This window comes from Chanos chanos, chromosome 3, assembly GCF_902362185.1.
Source record: "Chanos chanos chromosome 3, fChaCha1.1, whole genome shotgun sequence".
Taxonomy (NCBI): domain Eukaryota; kingdom Metazoa; phylum Chordata; class Actinopteri; order Gonorynchiformes; family Chanidae; genus Chanos; species Chanos chanos.
In genome coordinates, this window is record NC_044497.1 from 32069317 (window position 1) to 32084874 (window position 15558).

Genomic DNA, 15558 nt, shown 5'->3' on the forward strand with positions numbered 1-15558 from the left:
TCCATTTCAGTTTTATGCTATATTGAAATAAAACGTGACAACAACCGAAAGTTATAAAACAAGGGTAGCTGATGACTCTTATCTTGTTACAATATTGCACGTCAGACCATAAAAAGAATACGTCTTGAAATAAATGAATTGGAATGCATGCAGAGGGCATTTATGGGGAGGGAAGCCATCAGGTCTAGCTTAGTTTCTTTTTGCATATTGTGTATGAATACTTCCTTACCACAGACAAACATGATGAGAGACAAGGCATGCCAATTTTGAATTCCATAACCTTTTGTCATGAAGAGGTAGCAGGGCTCTGTCTTCATTAAAGGCTGAAGAGAGCGAATCTTAAGCACATCATCGCAAAAAAAACATGTGTGTCCCGAACTACCGAGCATACACGTCATCTGTGATACAAGGGTGAACTAAACAGTTTGAGACCAAGGTTTGGAGCAGGTCCATTTGCAAACCATATCTTTACTAGATAAAATGTGACCACCTTAAGTACCTCTTTGAATCCAGAGGTCATGCCTCTCTCCGTCCTGTGCTTCATCAGCTCCTTAGTTATGCAACTGCGTCTGGGTCACACTCTCTCTTACAGTCACCTTGCCTCACCTCAAAAAACATATCACAACCATATCTATGAAATATTCATGATTACGGAAGAAGTTGCATTGCTTCTATTCAGTGGTTTCAACCTTGGTCACTTTACGTGGACGTTCATTCACAGTTCATGATGCCCACAGTGCAGTGGTTAAGAATTATATGTTTTGTGTCTTAGTGGGGCATATTTATTCAGGGACTATAATATTGCTCTTTAAGTGAAGACTAAGTAATGTAGTGTCAAGGAGAATGTCGACAAAGTGTAATATACTATGGGCAACTTCATGCCTGAAGCTTTCTTTCCACTTCCAAGTCTACTGTTAGACATGGTGACCACAGTTATTAAACAGAAAAAGGGGACAGGTGATGTGAATGATGTGGAGGAAGGGTGGTGGACATAATAAAGTCAATAAAAAAAAAATAAAATCACATTCAACATAATTACAATTACAGCAGAAAGCAGGTATATAGCCCTTGTCATAAATGAACATAAAATGCAAAAAAAAAAAAAAAAAAGGATAGAAAAAAAATGCAGAACTAGGATTCATGTTTTGGATTGTTGGCTAATGTGTTACAAAATATGTCTGACTTTACAAAGACACGGGGTTCTCAGTTGCTTATCTTGAGTGTTTTGGTCAATTTAATAAGACCTCTGGGTTAATCTAAAATTATTCACTTAAAAAAAAAAATCAAATGTTTTGAATTGAAAATGGAAGAAAAATACATTTTTAGTTGCTTCCTGTACTGGACTCTAATTAAAATCTAATGTTTGTATTCCAACCACATGTTTCTCTTCCCCAGTTACACAGTATGACTGCAGACCCTGCTCACTGTTGCTTACAATGGTAATGAGGAATATTTGAAGTCACCATGTTTGTGGCTCAAACAAGGTCAAAGTCACATGACTCCAAGGGAGTGGTTGTCATAGTGACAACAGATTGTCATCATTGTGCTCAGGAGATCCATTTTCCTCTGTCAGCTGACAGGCAGTGGAGACTCCTGCAGATATGTGCATTTATTTGTACCCATTCAGTTATTCTATCATTCATCATTGAATCCAAAGTGCGGACAGAGAGCCGTTTTTAATGCTGCCCTCCGGTGGAAGAACACAGGAACTTGACCTGCTTCGCAGACAAGTGCTATGGGGTTTGGTATCAGTCTGAATTTCATCTCGTCCCAGGATTCCATATGTGTGGATAGACTTTCAACCGGTCAGAGAGAACAGATACCAGCATTGTCAGTCCTATGGCACACAACCGGGGGGGTATGTTGCAGTGGGGCTTGGTGGGTTGAAGAGTTATGGCCTCTGTGTGCTGTTTTCTTACAAAACTGTTTTGTCTATGTTATCAATATCAGTCAATATCAGTATGAATGCCTGTCTGAATGTGAATTTTTTCAGTGGGAGTGTGTGCTCCGACTCTTTCTCTTTCTCTACAGTGTGATGACAGTTCCGTCCTCCTCCAGGTTCTGCCTCTCCTGTCCCCTGTCAGGAGCACTTAAGGACCCCACGCTGGTGCTGGTTGCCATGGCACCGTTGGATGTCCGGAGGTTAAGGTGTGGCTCGTACCTGGGCAGAGCTGGCATGCTAGTGCTGGCTGTTGCTCCTGCCGGTGCCTTTGGAATGAGTTTGGCCTCTCCTCCAGCCTCTATAACCAGGTCCTCTTCATCATCCTCGCTTTCCACCTCCTCAGGCCGGAAATTCTGAATGATATGTGATGGGGTCATCGCCATGGCCCCTGGTGCCGAGTAACCATAGAAACTAGTGCCGCTGTCAGAAGACCGTCCGGAACTCCCGGATGTGGCCCCGCCTCCGCTGTTGGCGTTCCGCACCACATTGTTGCGCTGGTTTGCTGGTTTCACAGTTATGATCAGGTTATGGCTGTTGGCGATCATCATGTCCGTCACCTGATCCAGGGATTTCCCGGCCACCTCGATGCCGTTGACCTCCAGTACTTCATCATTAACAGCCAACAAACCAGTGCTCTCAGCCAGACCACCAGGTACCATGCGGGAGATGAATATGCCAGGGACTTTCTCCAGGCCCTGGGGTGTAACGCGTACGCTGGAGCCGTCTCGTATATAGAAGCCCAGAGGTTTCTCTTGGCCGTGCTTGTAGAGGCGAACACGGCGATGTGTCTCCGGCAAGATGTCCACGTCGATGATGGAGGACACGGGCCGGAAGTCCCGGGGCAGGCTGATGATGACTGGTGGCTTCTTCCTGTTGGCGTCGGGACGAAGTAGAACTGCAGCCAGAGCCGCCGGTGACTTCTTACGGGTCAAAGAGTCTGTGCCGAATGCAGAGTTGTCTGCCTCTTCTGTTGAGAGAGAGAGAGGAAAGTAAAGAATGAGAAATGGAGAAAGGGAGAAAAGAAAGCAACCGTCAACAACATCTCTTTTATTTTAAAATAAAAGTACAGAGCATGATACTGCAAGCTTACTTTGAAGAATAAGAATGATTTAAATATTACTCAGCAATGTCCGGTTTTCAGTACAAAGAGTTCCAATTATTCACTGTTTGCATTCCTCCCACTGTTCTGCTCTAAGGGTAACACTATAGGGATTCCTGAGGCTAACAGTGTGTGCCCGCCTCATTAGGTTCCCTCCTCTTTCCATTTCTGATCTTAAGTGTAATCTACTGTAAACCCGGGTGTGGACTTTTTCAATCTCCCTACCCCATTGTTTTTCTCTCATTCTCTATTTGTGAATTCTTTAGAGGCTTACTCATGGGGCTATACTGCCTGGACTTTCACCTAAGAGGAAATTACACTCTGGATCAAAGGCCTGTGGGGCAGAAGGGAGGGAGGGAGAAAATGAGAGGTAAAAAGAGAAGTGGAGAGAGTGAGTGTGTGAGAATGAGAGCATGTGTGGGAGCAAGACGAAGTCAGAGAGCAAGAGAAAAAAAAACAGCTGGAGCTGGGTACTGAGACAGAGAGAGAGAGAGAGAGAGAGAGAGAGAGAGATGAGAAATAGAGAAGAGTGAGACTGGTAGACAATATAGCACTTCCCCAATGCTGAATCCTTCTGGTTCAGTGAAGTACAATATTTAACCTAAGCATACTAATGATTAACACATAAAACACTGAAAGTTCTGTGAGAAAGTATTTTTACTGCGCTCTAACCTTTGACCTTTGGGAGAGGAATGCAGCAGACTCTCTAAAATACCTGTACTGCCCGGAACATTTACAGTTTCGACACAGAAGCATGGGCTCACAAAAAAAAAACCCCATACCTTTTCCCTCTACTACCTGTGTGTCTCCCCTTGCCCCAACACAATTACATCTCTCCTGCTCTCAAAACAGTGTCAATGCTTAAAGCTCCTGTATGCTCGCTTTTCACTTATTAAAATCCAAATCGTCCAAGTCAGGGGAGTTTCCAGTCTTTTTTTCAGCTGTACTCCGTCAGCCCAAATTATTTTCCTCAAGTACCCCCTTCAGATTTCAAATGAATTTAATTTGACACTGACGTCTTCATCGCAATCTCACAAATCCCCTCCAGTATCTCCACTGGTTGGGAACCCATGCTCTAGGTAATGAATAGCTTGAGCTTAAATATGACCTAAAGCTAAAAGATAAACACAGGTGAAGAACATGATGACCTGACTACAATCCCACAGTCTCAAAAATTAAACAAATGTAGTTACTTAACAGCCAAAGACTGGGTTTTGCGGCTGTAACTAAAATATCTGTAATAAAACAAATGGCATTATTACTAATGCTAATGGTTAAACAAGCTGGCAGTTTTTTTTCCTTGTAGTGTGATTATTTTGCTAGTGTAGGCCAAATATTGCCCAAACAGTCACACACAGTCTCATATACACAAAGGATTGATTGTTCTTAGAGTGAAATAGCCTGTTTTTCCATTCTCACCACATGAAAAAAAAAAAAAAACAGCCTGGATCGTCCCTGTGCTATGTTCTAACCTGAATACATACCATTTATATTAAGAAACATCCAAAAACATGACACAATCCTTTCACACTCATCACTTGAAGGCATGTGTTGTGAGGTAACTGTGTGTGTTCATCTCTCTAGGAACAGGTCATATTGTAACAGGCAGGTATGACAGTGTCTCTGGAGCTGGACAGAACTTGCATGCATGATCACACAAGCCTAATAGGCTGGCTTGACTAGAGCACTCAAGCATATCAGTGAATCTCTTTTCATCTCTTCTATCATTTCTTTTTTCTCCCCTGTCTTACTCAATCTCCCTTTCTCCTCCTCCTCCACCTCTCCCCCGCTTATCCATATTAAAGCATGGAGCCCAACAAAGGGGTCATAGTTAACGGTGAAGGGTAGAATGGGAAGTCCCTGAGGGCCACTCACACAATGCCAGCTCAGACTGACCATTCTTTCACAAACACAGAGACAGATAGAGAGAGAGAGAGAGAGAGAGAGAGAGACTGCAAGGAAAAGCATAGACGATCCAGTGCACCATCACCTTCAAATACATAAAGATATTTTATACTTTAGATATTCTGCAGTAATAATTGTGTAGTATAGTAATAGTACAGGAACTGACTGAATGCACAAAGGATGCAAATTTATGTGAATACACACACAGAGTTCCTCTGTGTGAAACTTGACATCTTCCTCACAGGAACCAGAGCACTCATAATATCTGATTACAGTCATGGTCCAAAGGGGCTTGCCTTTAATTAAGTACAATTGGATGTGCGCGTGCACACACACACACACACACACACACACACACAGAGTCTCATGGTCATTTGAAGATCTCTGTTAAACACCCATCATACATTCATTTTCAGTGGTCAATACAGGCAGACAAACGAAAGCAATCGATACTCTATATTGGGGACTATGGGAGGCAATGACAGTGATTCTCTGTCTTTCTCTAAGAGGATCTCTAACCTCTGATGTTAAAGGGCAGAAACTGTTCACCCTGCAACAGGAATGAAACACAGAGGAAGTGGGCCTATACACATTCAATTTCAATTAAAGTTATGGAAGTCTGAAGGTTAAGCACTGATACATATGCCATACAGTCAGCAAGCAAATGCAATTTGATTAATCACTTCCATTCAGAGATATAAAAATGGTATGTAAAATACAAATATGTTCTTTCTGCCATACACAAAACATGCTGTTCAGATGTTTGTAAAGGCTAACAAATACAGAAACAAGAAATGCAGACTGGGTCATATAAGTTGTATTTCTAACTATAAATGTTCATTCCTTCACTTATTTACATGCATCTTTCACTTAAAAAGGCCATGCTTCAGAGATCATAAAGACAGGTTACCATGGCATCAGGAACAGGAGAGTGACTAGTAAACAAGGTTGGGATCACTGACTGCAGAGGAGGAAGCATTTGACTTCCTGCCACAAGAGCCCAGGAAGTAGTCTCTGTAATTAGGACAGACCCTAGTCTGTTTTGAGGGAAGGTTCACTTCAGGTGACAGTCATCGTGTTACACAGTCAAGTCATTCATCCATCCATAGTTCTATACCTGACTGCTTTATTTAACTGTGCTCTTTTAGAGCCTTTGATCTGACTAAAAATCATATAATGTTGGTACAGATGGAACCATAGTGACAGGTAGTCACAAAAAGAGCTGGAGTAAAAAGTTGAGTAAAACACGTCACCTCACAATTTCATTTGTCCCTCTGATCTATCATCCCCTTATATGTTACAGATGCACACTGTTGAGTTGGCATGTCTGGTGGCTTGCACTTGCCATGACAAGAGTTTTATTTAATGTTGACTGCACATGGAGCTCTCTGCACAAGAAAGTGACAGAGTTATTTCATGCAATATTCAACAGCTCTGAAGCTGTGTATGACAGCCATGATGATGTCTGTTCTTCAGAATGTCTTACTTCTTGCAATACATATAGCTATGCTGCAGTTATGGTTCTAAGTGCTATCAAATATGAACCTATATTTGTGGACTATACTATTCTAGCGTAACAGCACTGATTTGCTGGAGGATGCCCAGTAGGACCATTTTCAGCAGTTCTGGCACAAATCACACACAAACATTGTAAAGTGCGTCTATCTTTCTCCTGGGCTTTATTTATCTATGAGCTTCCAATGATTGAGAAAGCTCTGCTAGATTTTTATTAGAGTGGAGACAGTTTGTAAAAAGCTCTGTTTACAGCTCTGCTTACTTTTTTTCAGCATTGTGCTCTGTGAACAGCTGTACAGTGTTTTCCATGAGTGAATAGAGTAGCACCACATACAGCATGACAGCAGCATGTGCGATGACGGAGTGTCTGGAAAAGGCTCTGCCTCTTTAACGTTAGCCTGGATATCTCCCACATGGTTTGTGTGCCACTGTGTTCCAGTTACGAAGCGATAAAAAAAGGGAGGGTGGGGGGGTGAGGCATGGATTGAGAAGAGGGAGGGTGTAATGAGTGCTTATTAAGGGATGGAGAGAGGGGGTAAGGGGGTGAAAAAACCTTTCAATAGGGAAAATTCCTGAGGTGTTGCTATTCTGGGCTCAGCATGCACATACCTCGGTGGCACAGCTAAGATAAAGTGAGCCTTCCACCGATAGCAGAGAGAGAGAGAGAGAGAGAGAGAGAAAGAGAGAGAGAGGGAGAGAGAGAGATGGCAATGGAAGGTAACGCGCAAAGAAACAAGAAACAGAACTGTTAAGATAAGCAGAGCTCGAAAAGAAAGAGGGATGCAAGCCAAAGATTATGATAAAAGACAGGCAGAGAGGCAGGAGATGGAGGGAGGTATATTTAAGTACAGCATGTCTGTGATTCCAGGACCAAAGAAGAGGGGAAAAACCTAAGAAGCTGGGACATGTGAATGGTCTTCTAAATTTAAGAATTTCCTGCCGCAATACAGTAATGATGACAGACATTTATTTTTTTAATTCAAGTTTAAAAACCTTTGATTCATATTTATACCTTCAAAATAATTGGAGTCTATGACATTCTCCTTTACTGGCATTGAGAGCAAACTGTATGTTCTTACATAAAACAAATAGGTAGTACCATCACGGCCTCAATACACTCCACCATCAGCAAGGCCTTTGACAGTAAAGCCAAAGATACCCAAGTCTCATTTGTCAAGGCTGATGACTACTTACTCACTCAAAAAGAGAGTTCAGTTTCTCTTCGGCATCATAAGCAGTACACAAGTAATCCAAATAAATAACTCATGATAGACATTAAACAAAAAGTGGCAGCGGCAACTTTTATTTTTGGTGTGAACTATTACATCCTTGGATCTGAGTATGTATGAGAGTGTGAGTGTGGGAACGAGAAAAATTTCCGCCTTCTGTCACCCGTCGCATCTGCTGCATTCACAAGTTCTGCTCTTGCTCACTGTGCTCATTTTGCTTTGCTTTGCTTTTCTCACTGTCATATAGTCTCTGTGTCCCTCACTTAAAGGAGAGCTCTGGCTGCTCTGTTCTTTTCCACTGCCCAATAAACACTGCTGCAGCTGGGCTAAGCCCGTGTCTGTGGGTCCCTGGCTTTGGCCTGCAACATCCAAGCTGAAAAGTGATGGTCATGACAGGAAGGTAGACTGGGGGTGTGAAGAAGAGGAAGAGCAGGCCTGAGCACTCCCCTGACTGAGCCCTAACTGACTAACCCTGTCAGTCAGCCGCCTCAGCAAAGACTTTCCTGGTGATGACTGACTGACAACATGTCTTCCTCTCCGCGCTTCTGTCTCAGTTTCTGCAAAGACATATTTACGGTCAAGGATCACAAAAAAAGTGTACCTGCGTTTGCATGACTCAGAGGATACGAAGCCCATGGAATCCATATAGCCATATCATAAAACATTCTGTCCATGCTGAATTAGGCACTGTATTCTCAGAGACCACTGACTGAGATAAGCCATCATAAACACATTAACATTGAAATATTTGATGCTATAAAATCTCTTAAGGTATGTTAAAAAAAAAATATCATAAATCTCACTCTCAATGACATGTTGTTAATGGTTACAGTATGATAGTTCAACATGACAATAAGGCACAATGGCTCTGTGATCATACTGTCTGCCTAAAACAAACCTTTTTCTTTCCAAACGAGACATGTGTTAAGCCTTTGACCCCCATTAGCCAAACACACTAGGCCACCCGGTGTTTTCCCACTAATTTCACCTCCTCTACATGACGCCTGCCGCGTGTTTTTCTTCCTCTCATCCCCTTCCCTGCCTTTCTCAGAGTATTTCTGTACTTCAAGCGACCAGTCCATTCTTTGCTCTCCCGTCTGGCCTGCTGTCCTGTCTAATCTATCCATTGGAGGTGATCAGAGCTTGGCCACATTCCACACAGGGTCCCCTCCTCAATCTTTATTCCTCTTCTCTTCCATCCCCTCCCCCATCCAGAGGTCCGATGTTGCTTCTCTCCTCCTCCCACCTTTTTCAACTTCACTCTTTACTTTGCTCTTTGTTTCCCTCCTACTAGGTTTTTTTTTGTTTGTTTGTTTGGGGTTTTTTTTTTTCATTATTCATAATTGCAATGGAAAAAAGCTCTCCCCTGGCCCCTGTGTCAGCCTGGTCATTAGGACATGACAGCATAACATTGTCATAAAGTGATGCATACTTACCCACATCAAAGCCTGATACTGTTTGTTAAGGTACTGTCAATTAACTCACTCACTTTCACTATACAGAATGAAGCTCAGTGCCATTCCACCACAAACCGAAACCAGTGTCATCTTTGACGTCATGTGTTTCACAAAACAAATCCACCCATTCCTAAATCTGCTTGTCATTGTGAGGTGTGGAAAAGTAAACAAATTCCCGCTTACAGGACAGTGAGAGCAACAGGGAGTGTGAGTGAGTAAGAGGAAGACTTTATTTGACTGTTACAGAAGTATCGGGATTCCTATGCATTTCTCCTGCCCTGGAGCCACACCCAAGCCAGTCAGATGAGAGTGAGATGGAGATTCCTGGACTGTTTAATTTGCGTTTACCAGGAGCAGCATAGCCAGAATGACAAGATGACAAGCCCAATATGTCATACAGAGAGGAACATTCCAGAATCATTGACGGATTACTCCTGACCAAAAATACTGATCGTCTCAACTTCATTATACTACAGGCAAGAAAACAAAGATCTTAAATTAGCGTGAATATCTAGTTTATATGTTCTGAACCGACAAACAGCAAAAGATTAATGGATGTTACAGGAGGAATGGCTGAGGCATAGCAATCATGTATGCCTAGGAAACTGACTTGAGTCAGCACAGAGACTCAGGATTTCACAAAGCTCAGCAGAACTAGAGAAGAAGAGCGAGTGATGTAGGGATGAGTGGAGGAGGAATAGCTCAGAGAGTAGTTAATGATAGAGGGAGTGATGTGTATACTGGGATGAAGCAAAACAGACAAATGATTGTTTAGAAGAAACATTACCAGAGACTTACATCAGAGGGCTAGAACAGTATGGTTCACTTCTATTGGACAGACCAAGGAACAGGATGCATTTATTGAAAAATACACAAGATGCAAAAAGATCCACACACTGACAAAAACACACACATACCCAGACATGTACCAATTAATACACCTTATGCAAACAAGGGCTGATGTGTGAGTGTACTCTGTGACAGTGTGGTGGAACGTGACTGTGTTTATATGGGAGGTATTCACTCTGCATGCTTTAATAATTCCATTACCCTTAAAGAATCCCAAGTCATTAATCACATCAAGCTTGGGCCTCTTCACAGTTGCCCTGGCAACATGTAAACAAACGGGGGGTTGTTGGCATTGTAGTCTTTTAGGCATTGTGTGGAAGAGAATGTGTATGAGTGTGTGTGTGTGTGTGTGTGTGTATAAACGCATGGCCGAAGCTCAGCATACCCAGAAAGAGGCACATCATTAAGATACTGCAACACATCAGCATAAACACATTCAGTAAACAGACAACTACTCAGTGCACTTAAGCATGCAAAATGGCTCCTAATGAATAATACCAAGGAACACTCACACAATATGGCCACACAGAGCCCTCAGGCACAAACACCACAAACACCAGGCAGTTACATCTCATGAACTGACAAGAAAAATATATAAAATCTAAACTAAATCTTTTACAAATTCCTACAGACATCAGGGAGAGAATATGTGCTAACTGATTTGAAAAAGAGGCACATAAGCTGAAATAATTTTCAGCATTGTCATTACATAACTGAAATAAAAGAAACCAACTTTGGAGGAGTGAGTGGTTACACATGAAGGATGTCATATTTCAGAGGAAGCATTACGAATTCAACATTATGAGATCAGATTACCTCTCAATCCCAAAAACTGACATTTTGTTGCTTTTCAGGGTGCAGAATATATCGCAAACTTTTCAATTATTTCAAAAATGTCAGATATTTTAAAAATAAACAAGGTTGAGCGAAGGCCAGAGAGTAAATAAAGTAGAAGATGGGCAAGATAAAAAAAGAGGATGAAGAAATGTTGAAAAATGGACTAGACAGAATGTAAAAGGTACAGAAAGATAGCAAGAAGTGGAGAATGATAGTTTAACAGTGGCAAAGACAGAGATAAACAGCTTGGCGTCATAATGCCACAGGATTACAGCTAATAGAGCTGTCACCTACTGAACCATATCCAGAGAGAGAGTGGGTGAGAGAGAGAGAGAGAGAGAGAGAGAGAGAGAGAAAGAGAAGGAGAGGAAAAGGCAAGGACGAGAAAAAGGGTACCAACAGAAAAAGAGAAATGCCATGAAAAAGGAAGAACAAGGGAAAGAAAATGGTAAGAGTGACAGGTTTTACAAGTGTGAGTGGATAAATAAGGCAAAAACACCAAAATTCTCAGACGTGATGAGTTCTCACATGTTTAGCTGTCCCCAAACCCCAAAGACTGCACAATATGGACAATAAGGAAATGTAAAAACAAACTTCTGAGGCAGGAACTTACTAAGTGAATACAACAAGAAAACATGACATTAAGAGTGTTTTGGCACTGAGAAACCCTAGATCTGAGTGGGCCCCATTTGTGGAGGTGAGAGAGGCTCAGCTGCCCACACTCTGGTCCTGTCCAGACTTGTGCCACACTGCCAAGGGGAGATAAACAACACGTGATCCCTTGCTCTTTCTATTTTTCCTTTTCCAACTCACACAGACAGATAGACAGACATACAGACATAAACACACACACACTTAAGAGTTTCAAACGGCTCTTAAAAAGAATGTGTTAGGTGGACTTCTCTACATAAGAGTGTGTGCATGTGTGTGTGTCACTACCACAGTAACAGAACACAGCAGGACGTTAGCGTCAAGCGTGTAAATGAAATACGGTCCCACACAGTGCTACTCAGTGACCCCTCTAATCCCCTTTTGACAAAGTGGCTTAGCATCTATAGGTCATATGGCACAGAGAGACAGCTTAGACTGGGTCGCCTCCCCACTATAGCTACTCATCGGAGCTCAAAAACACACACACACAGGGTAAGAGACAAACATGCAGACCTCACCAGTAACTCAAAGGTACAACACAACACACCAAAAGTAACCTTAAAATACCAGAGCGCTAAATTACACAGACACAAGTCTCACCCACAACAGTATGAACAAGTATGAACAAATTACCAAGTGATTCATAATAAACAAACAACATCATGTTTACCTGGTCACTGTACTGTGGACATACCAAGAAATGGTACTGGGGAGCACCTCATTAAAAATCAGAAACAAGAATCAATCATTTCTGCCACCGTAAGCAGAACAGTCTATAGACTGCGCACTACACTAACCGCCAGTTTCACATTCGCCACAGTGTGATAACACCAACACTGGAACAAAAAACTCCAAAATGTATCCATCTCTGTGTTTTCTTTAAAGGCTGGTCTGACAGCTAGCTGATAACAGGCAAAGTCATCAACAACAGACCTGCGTGCTGTTGAATGACATTAATTTTTCAAAATATCACTTGGTAGGTTCCCCATTGGTGTATCCAATTAATGTGGTGTCTATCAGTGCAGAGGTACATCCTGTATCTGGGATTCACAGTTCCAATCCGAACTGTGCCAGTCTTGTTGACTGTGGCCAGGTGCCCAGAGGAGCACTACTGGTTTATGTTCACTGGAGGGGTGAGTTGGCCTGAATCCCTCGCCTCTCCTCGCCCAGTGATGGTCACAGATGGGTGGAGGGAAATCAGTAGTGAAGAGTCATACTGCTTGCTGACACTAAGCAAAATGTAAACTGGGAAAACTGGATGATTGACTTCAAATGTGATGGAGGAACTGTGTGTATGCGTATGTGTGTGTGTGAGTTTAACACCTTGACTGAGTGAGAGGATAACTTTGGAGTGTAGAGCATTGGAGTGTAGAGCATCGTGTCATCTCTGAACTTATCAACTACACTACACACTCATCAGAAGATCCCCATCATTGTCCTCAGCTGAGTGTCATTGAAACAATTTTTACCAAAGGTACAAACTTAGCAAAGGCTCTCCATGTGCACAGAGTTAGAACATCCTTTGACCTGCTCACAGGGCTGCAGCCCTTACCTTTTCTTTGCAAAAAGAGGCGGAGCAAGGGTGTTGCAGTGGAGATGGCCTTGTGGTAGTTGTCATCGTTGTTGATTGGCAACAGATCACCGTGGACATCGGCATAACCCACCAATAGGTCAACATTTGGGATACGGTGTACGTGCTGCAGTAGTCCATAGAATTCATCAAAACGGCCTGGTTTAGACCGGTCCAGAGAGAACCTTCTGAACTCTGCTCCAAACTGTCCACCCATGGAAACAAGGAGAAAAGTGGCATCAACAGACATGCAGAAGACGAAATACAAAGACAGACACAGAAGAACATTACAACAAAACTCCATGTGGCAGCCTTTTTAATTATAACATCCTGAGCAACCTTCAAACTCACCCTCTAAATCACAGCCTCATGTCACACAATCATGGCAAATACTTAATCACTGACCTCAAACATCTAAGTGAACAGTCCTAATTGTGAGAATGTTTTACTATGATTCACAGACAAAGCATACGTATAGTATAAGGACAATTAGTCCACTGAACAGTACCAAACAGTACCAAACATCCTGTCTCAAATAAATGAGTCAAGCGGGTGTCTTTTGGTTAATCTAATGAGTGTCCAGTCAGGGATATGGGCTATGTCAGATTAATCAAGGTAGGTGGGTGTGTTAAAACATATACGGCTACTGCTGTAGTTGTATTTGAGTTTGGTTACGTCATATTGAAGGACGACACCACAGTGACGAGAGACAGTCAGGCTGGAGTTAGACACTGAATGGGCCTGGACAGGTGATGTGAAAACAAACCCTTATTGACATATCAATAAGGCAATGATGGTGGAGAAAATTCAAGAAAAGTTGCACTGTAACACATGGGGCACCACTAGGCCTGTGTCATGTAACTAAATGCCCCTGTTAACTCAACACAATTTGAACAACTAAAAGGTCTGATTAAAAATGTCATCACAGTCCTTAGATTTCACAGTAATTTTTACTAATGTCCTGTAGCCAAATGTGACTCATATTTTCTATTAAACAGGAAAGCTACATTACCAATGTGCTAGACTTCTTATCAGGGAGGAGCTAAATTTAACTGAGCTATTTTAAGGCGCAAGATGAGTCATTTTAAGGTAATTCATGATTGATCAGCACTAAATATCGTACTGTATGGCCTCTGTTCTCCTCTCTACACTTAGAGACTTCGACTAATTTGCGATTGACGACTGACAACAATTAGTTTAAAAATAACGACACGGGAAGCATAAAAAGCCTATGATTGTTATCCAACGATGCGTAAATGTGGCCAAGTGTCTTAGAATAACACACAGTAGATTGAATACACTCGATAGGGAGACACTCCAAATCACCTATGGTTGTGACACCTGTACGCGACAGGCAAACGACAGGTGAACTGACATTCTAGTACCGCAGTAATCAGGCCAACATTCTGTACAGTACTTCCGACTACGGAACAGTTAATCAGCGTTACCCAAACTGCCATCTTATACCATGATTACTTCAAGAGGCCCCAGAAAGAAGACTAACAGATGTTACATTTTGCTACTACTACCAACTATATTCATTTCTCCTCTTATAATATTAACTAATGTCAACTTCGAGAAACTATTTAACTTGATCCTAGTCTGATGATTTTTCTTTTGCACTGAAATAACTTATATGACGTATGTTAGAAAACACAAACTTATTGGTCTATAACTTAGCTCATTTAAATGAACAATAATTAAATATGTCTTAAATAACATAATTGATTAACTGTATTAAATGGGGGAAAGGTGCCTTTTTCACATGGTATTACCGCATCGCTCAAGAGGAAAGATAAACTGATTGTGACTTCAGTTAGTACATTGCTCGTCTAGATTCAGTTGTCGAATTTCACGTTTCACATGGTTATTTCTACAGCTGAAGTTCACAAAGTTCACGAAATGTTTGTTGTTACTAGGATGCCTATTTAACGTGAGCCTATGACAAACACGTAGAAACAGCGAAAGCACTGAATAATTCTGTCCCTCCACAACTCCGTTTTGACACTTGTTCTTCAGCTAGCTAATGAAGCTCTCTGGCTAGCGAATACGGCAGAGTAAAATGCCAAACAGCAAAGGCACTTCAGGAAATTAAAGGGACCAAAACGTACTGCACATAAATTACGTTGTTATCTTATTTTAGTTTACGAGAGATGCATAGACATAGACGTCATTTGCAGTTGTCAGCAGTAAATTCAACTAATTAGCCACACACCTTGCTCTTCACCTCCACGGCGCTCAGAGTTCGGTTGCTCGGCACTCTGTGGTTTTTGTTCATCTTTCGCTAACTGAACCCCGCCACAGCACACACTTGCCCTACTGGGGGCTGCCCTCATCCGCTTCAAACACTCAATATCCTAAACAGCCTCTGTAGACTCTGCTCCAGGTGAGTGTGTGTATCTTCTGAACACTTCTGCCTTCGTCTCCGTTGCTCTCTCGCTCTTCGAATAACAAAACGACGCCGCCTGTCAACGGAATCTGCTATAAAACTCTATCCCAGCCCA

General features: G+C 42.1%; 1 protein-coding gene across 1 annotated transcript; it reads right to left on the reverse strand.

Annotated features, from left to right (window-relative positions):
• Nucleotides 1-2021: 2021 nt before the first annotated feature.
• pard6b (par-6 partitioning defective 6 homolog beta (C. elegans)) lies at nucleotides 2022-15558 on the reverse strand. The gene is made up of 3 exons (XM_030768708.1): nucleotides 15270-15558; nucleotides 13037-13259; nucleotides 2022-2909 (listed from the first exon to the last, which is right to left on the reverse strand). The coding sequence occupies exons 1-3, from the start codon at nucleotides 15330-15332 to the stop codon at nucleotides 2026-2028; spliced, it is 1170 nt and encodes a 389-aa protein (XP_030624568.1). The 5' UTR covers nucleotides 15333-15558; the 3' UTR covers nucleotides 2022-2025.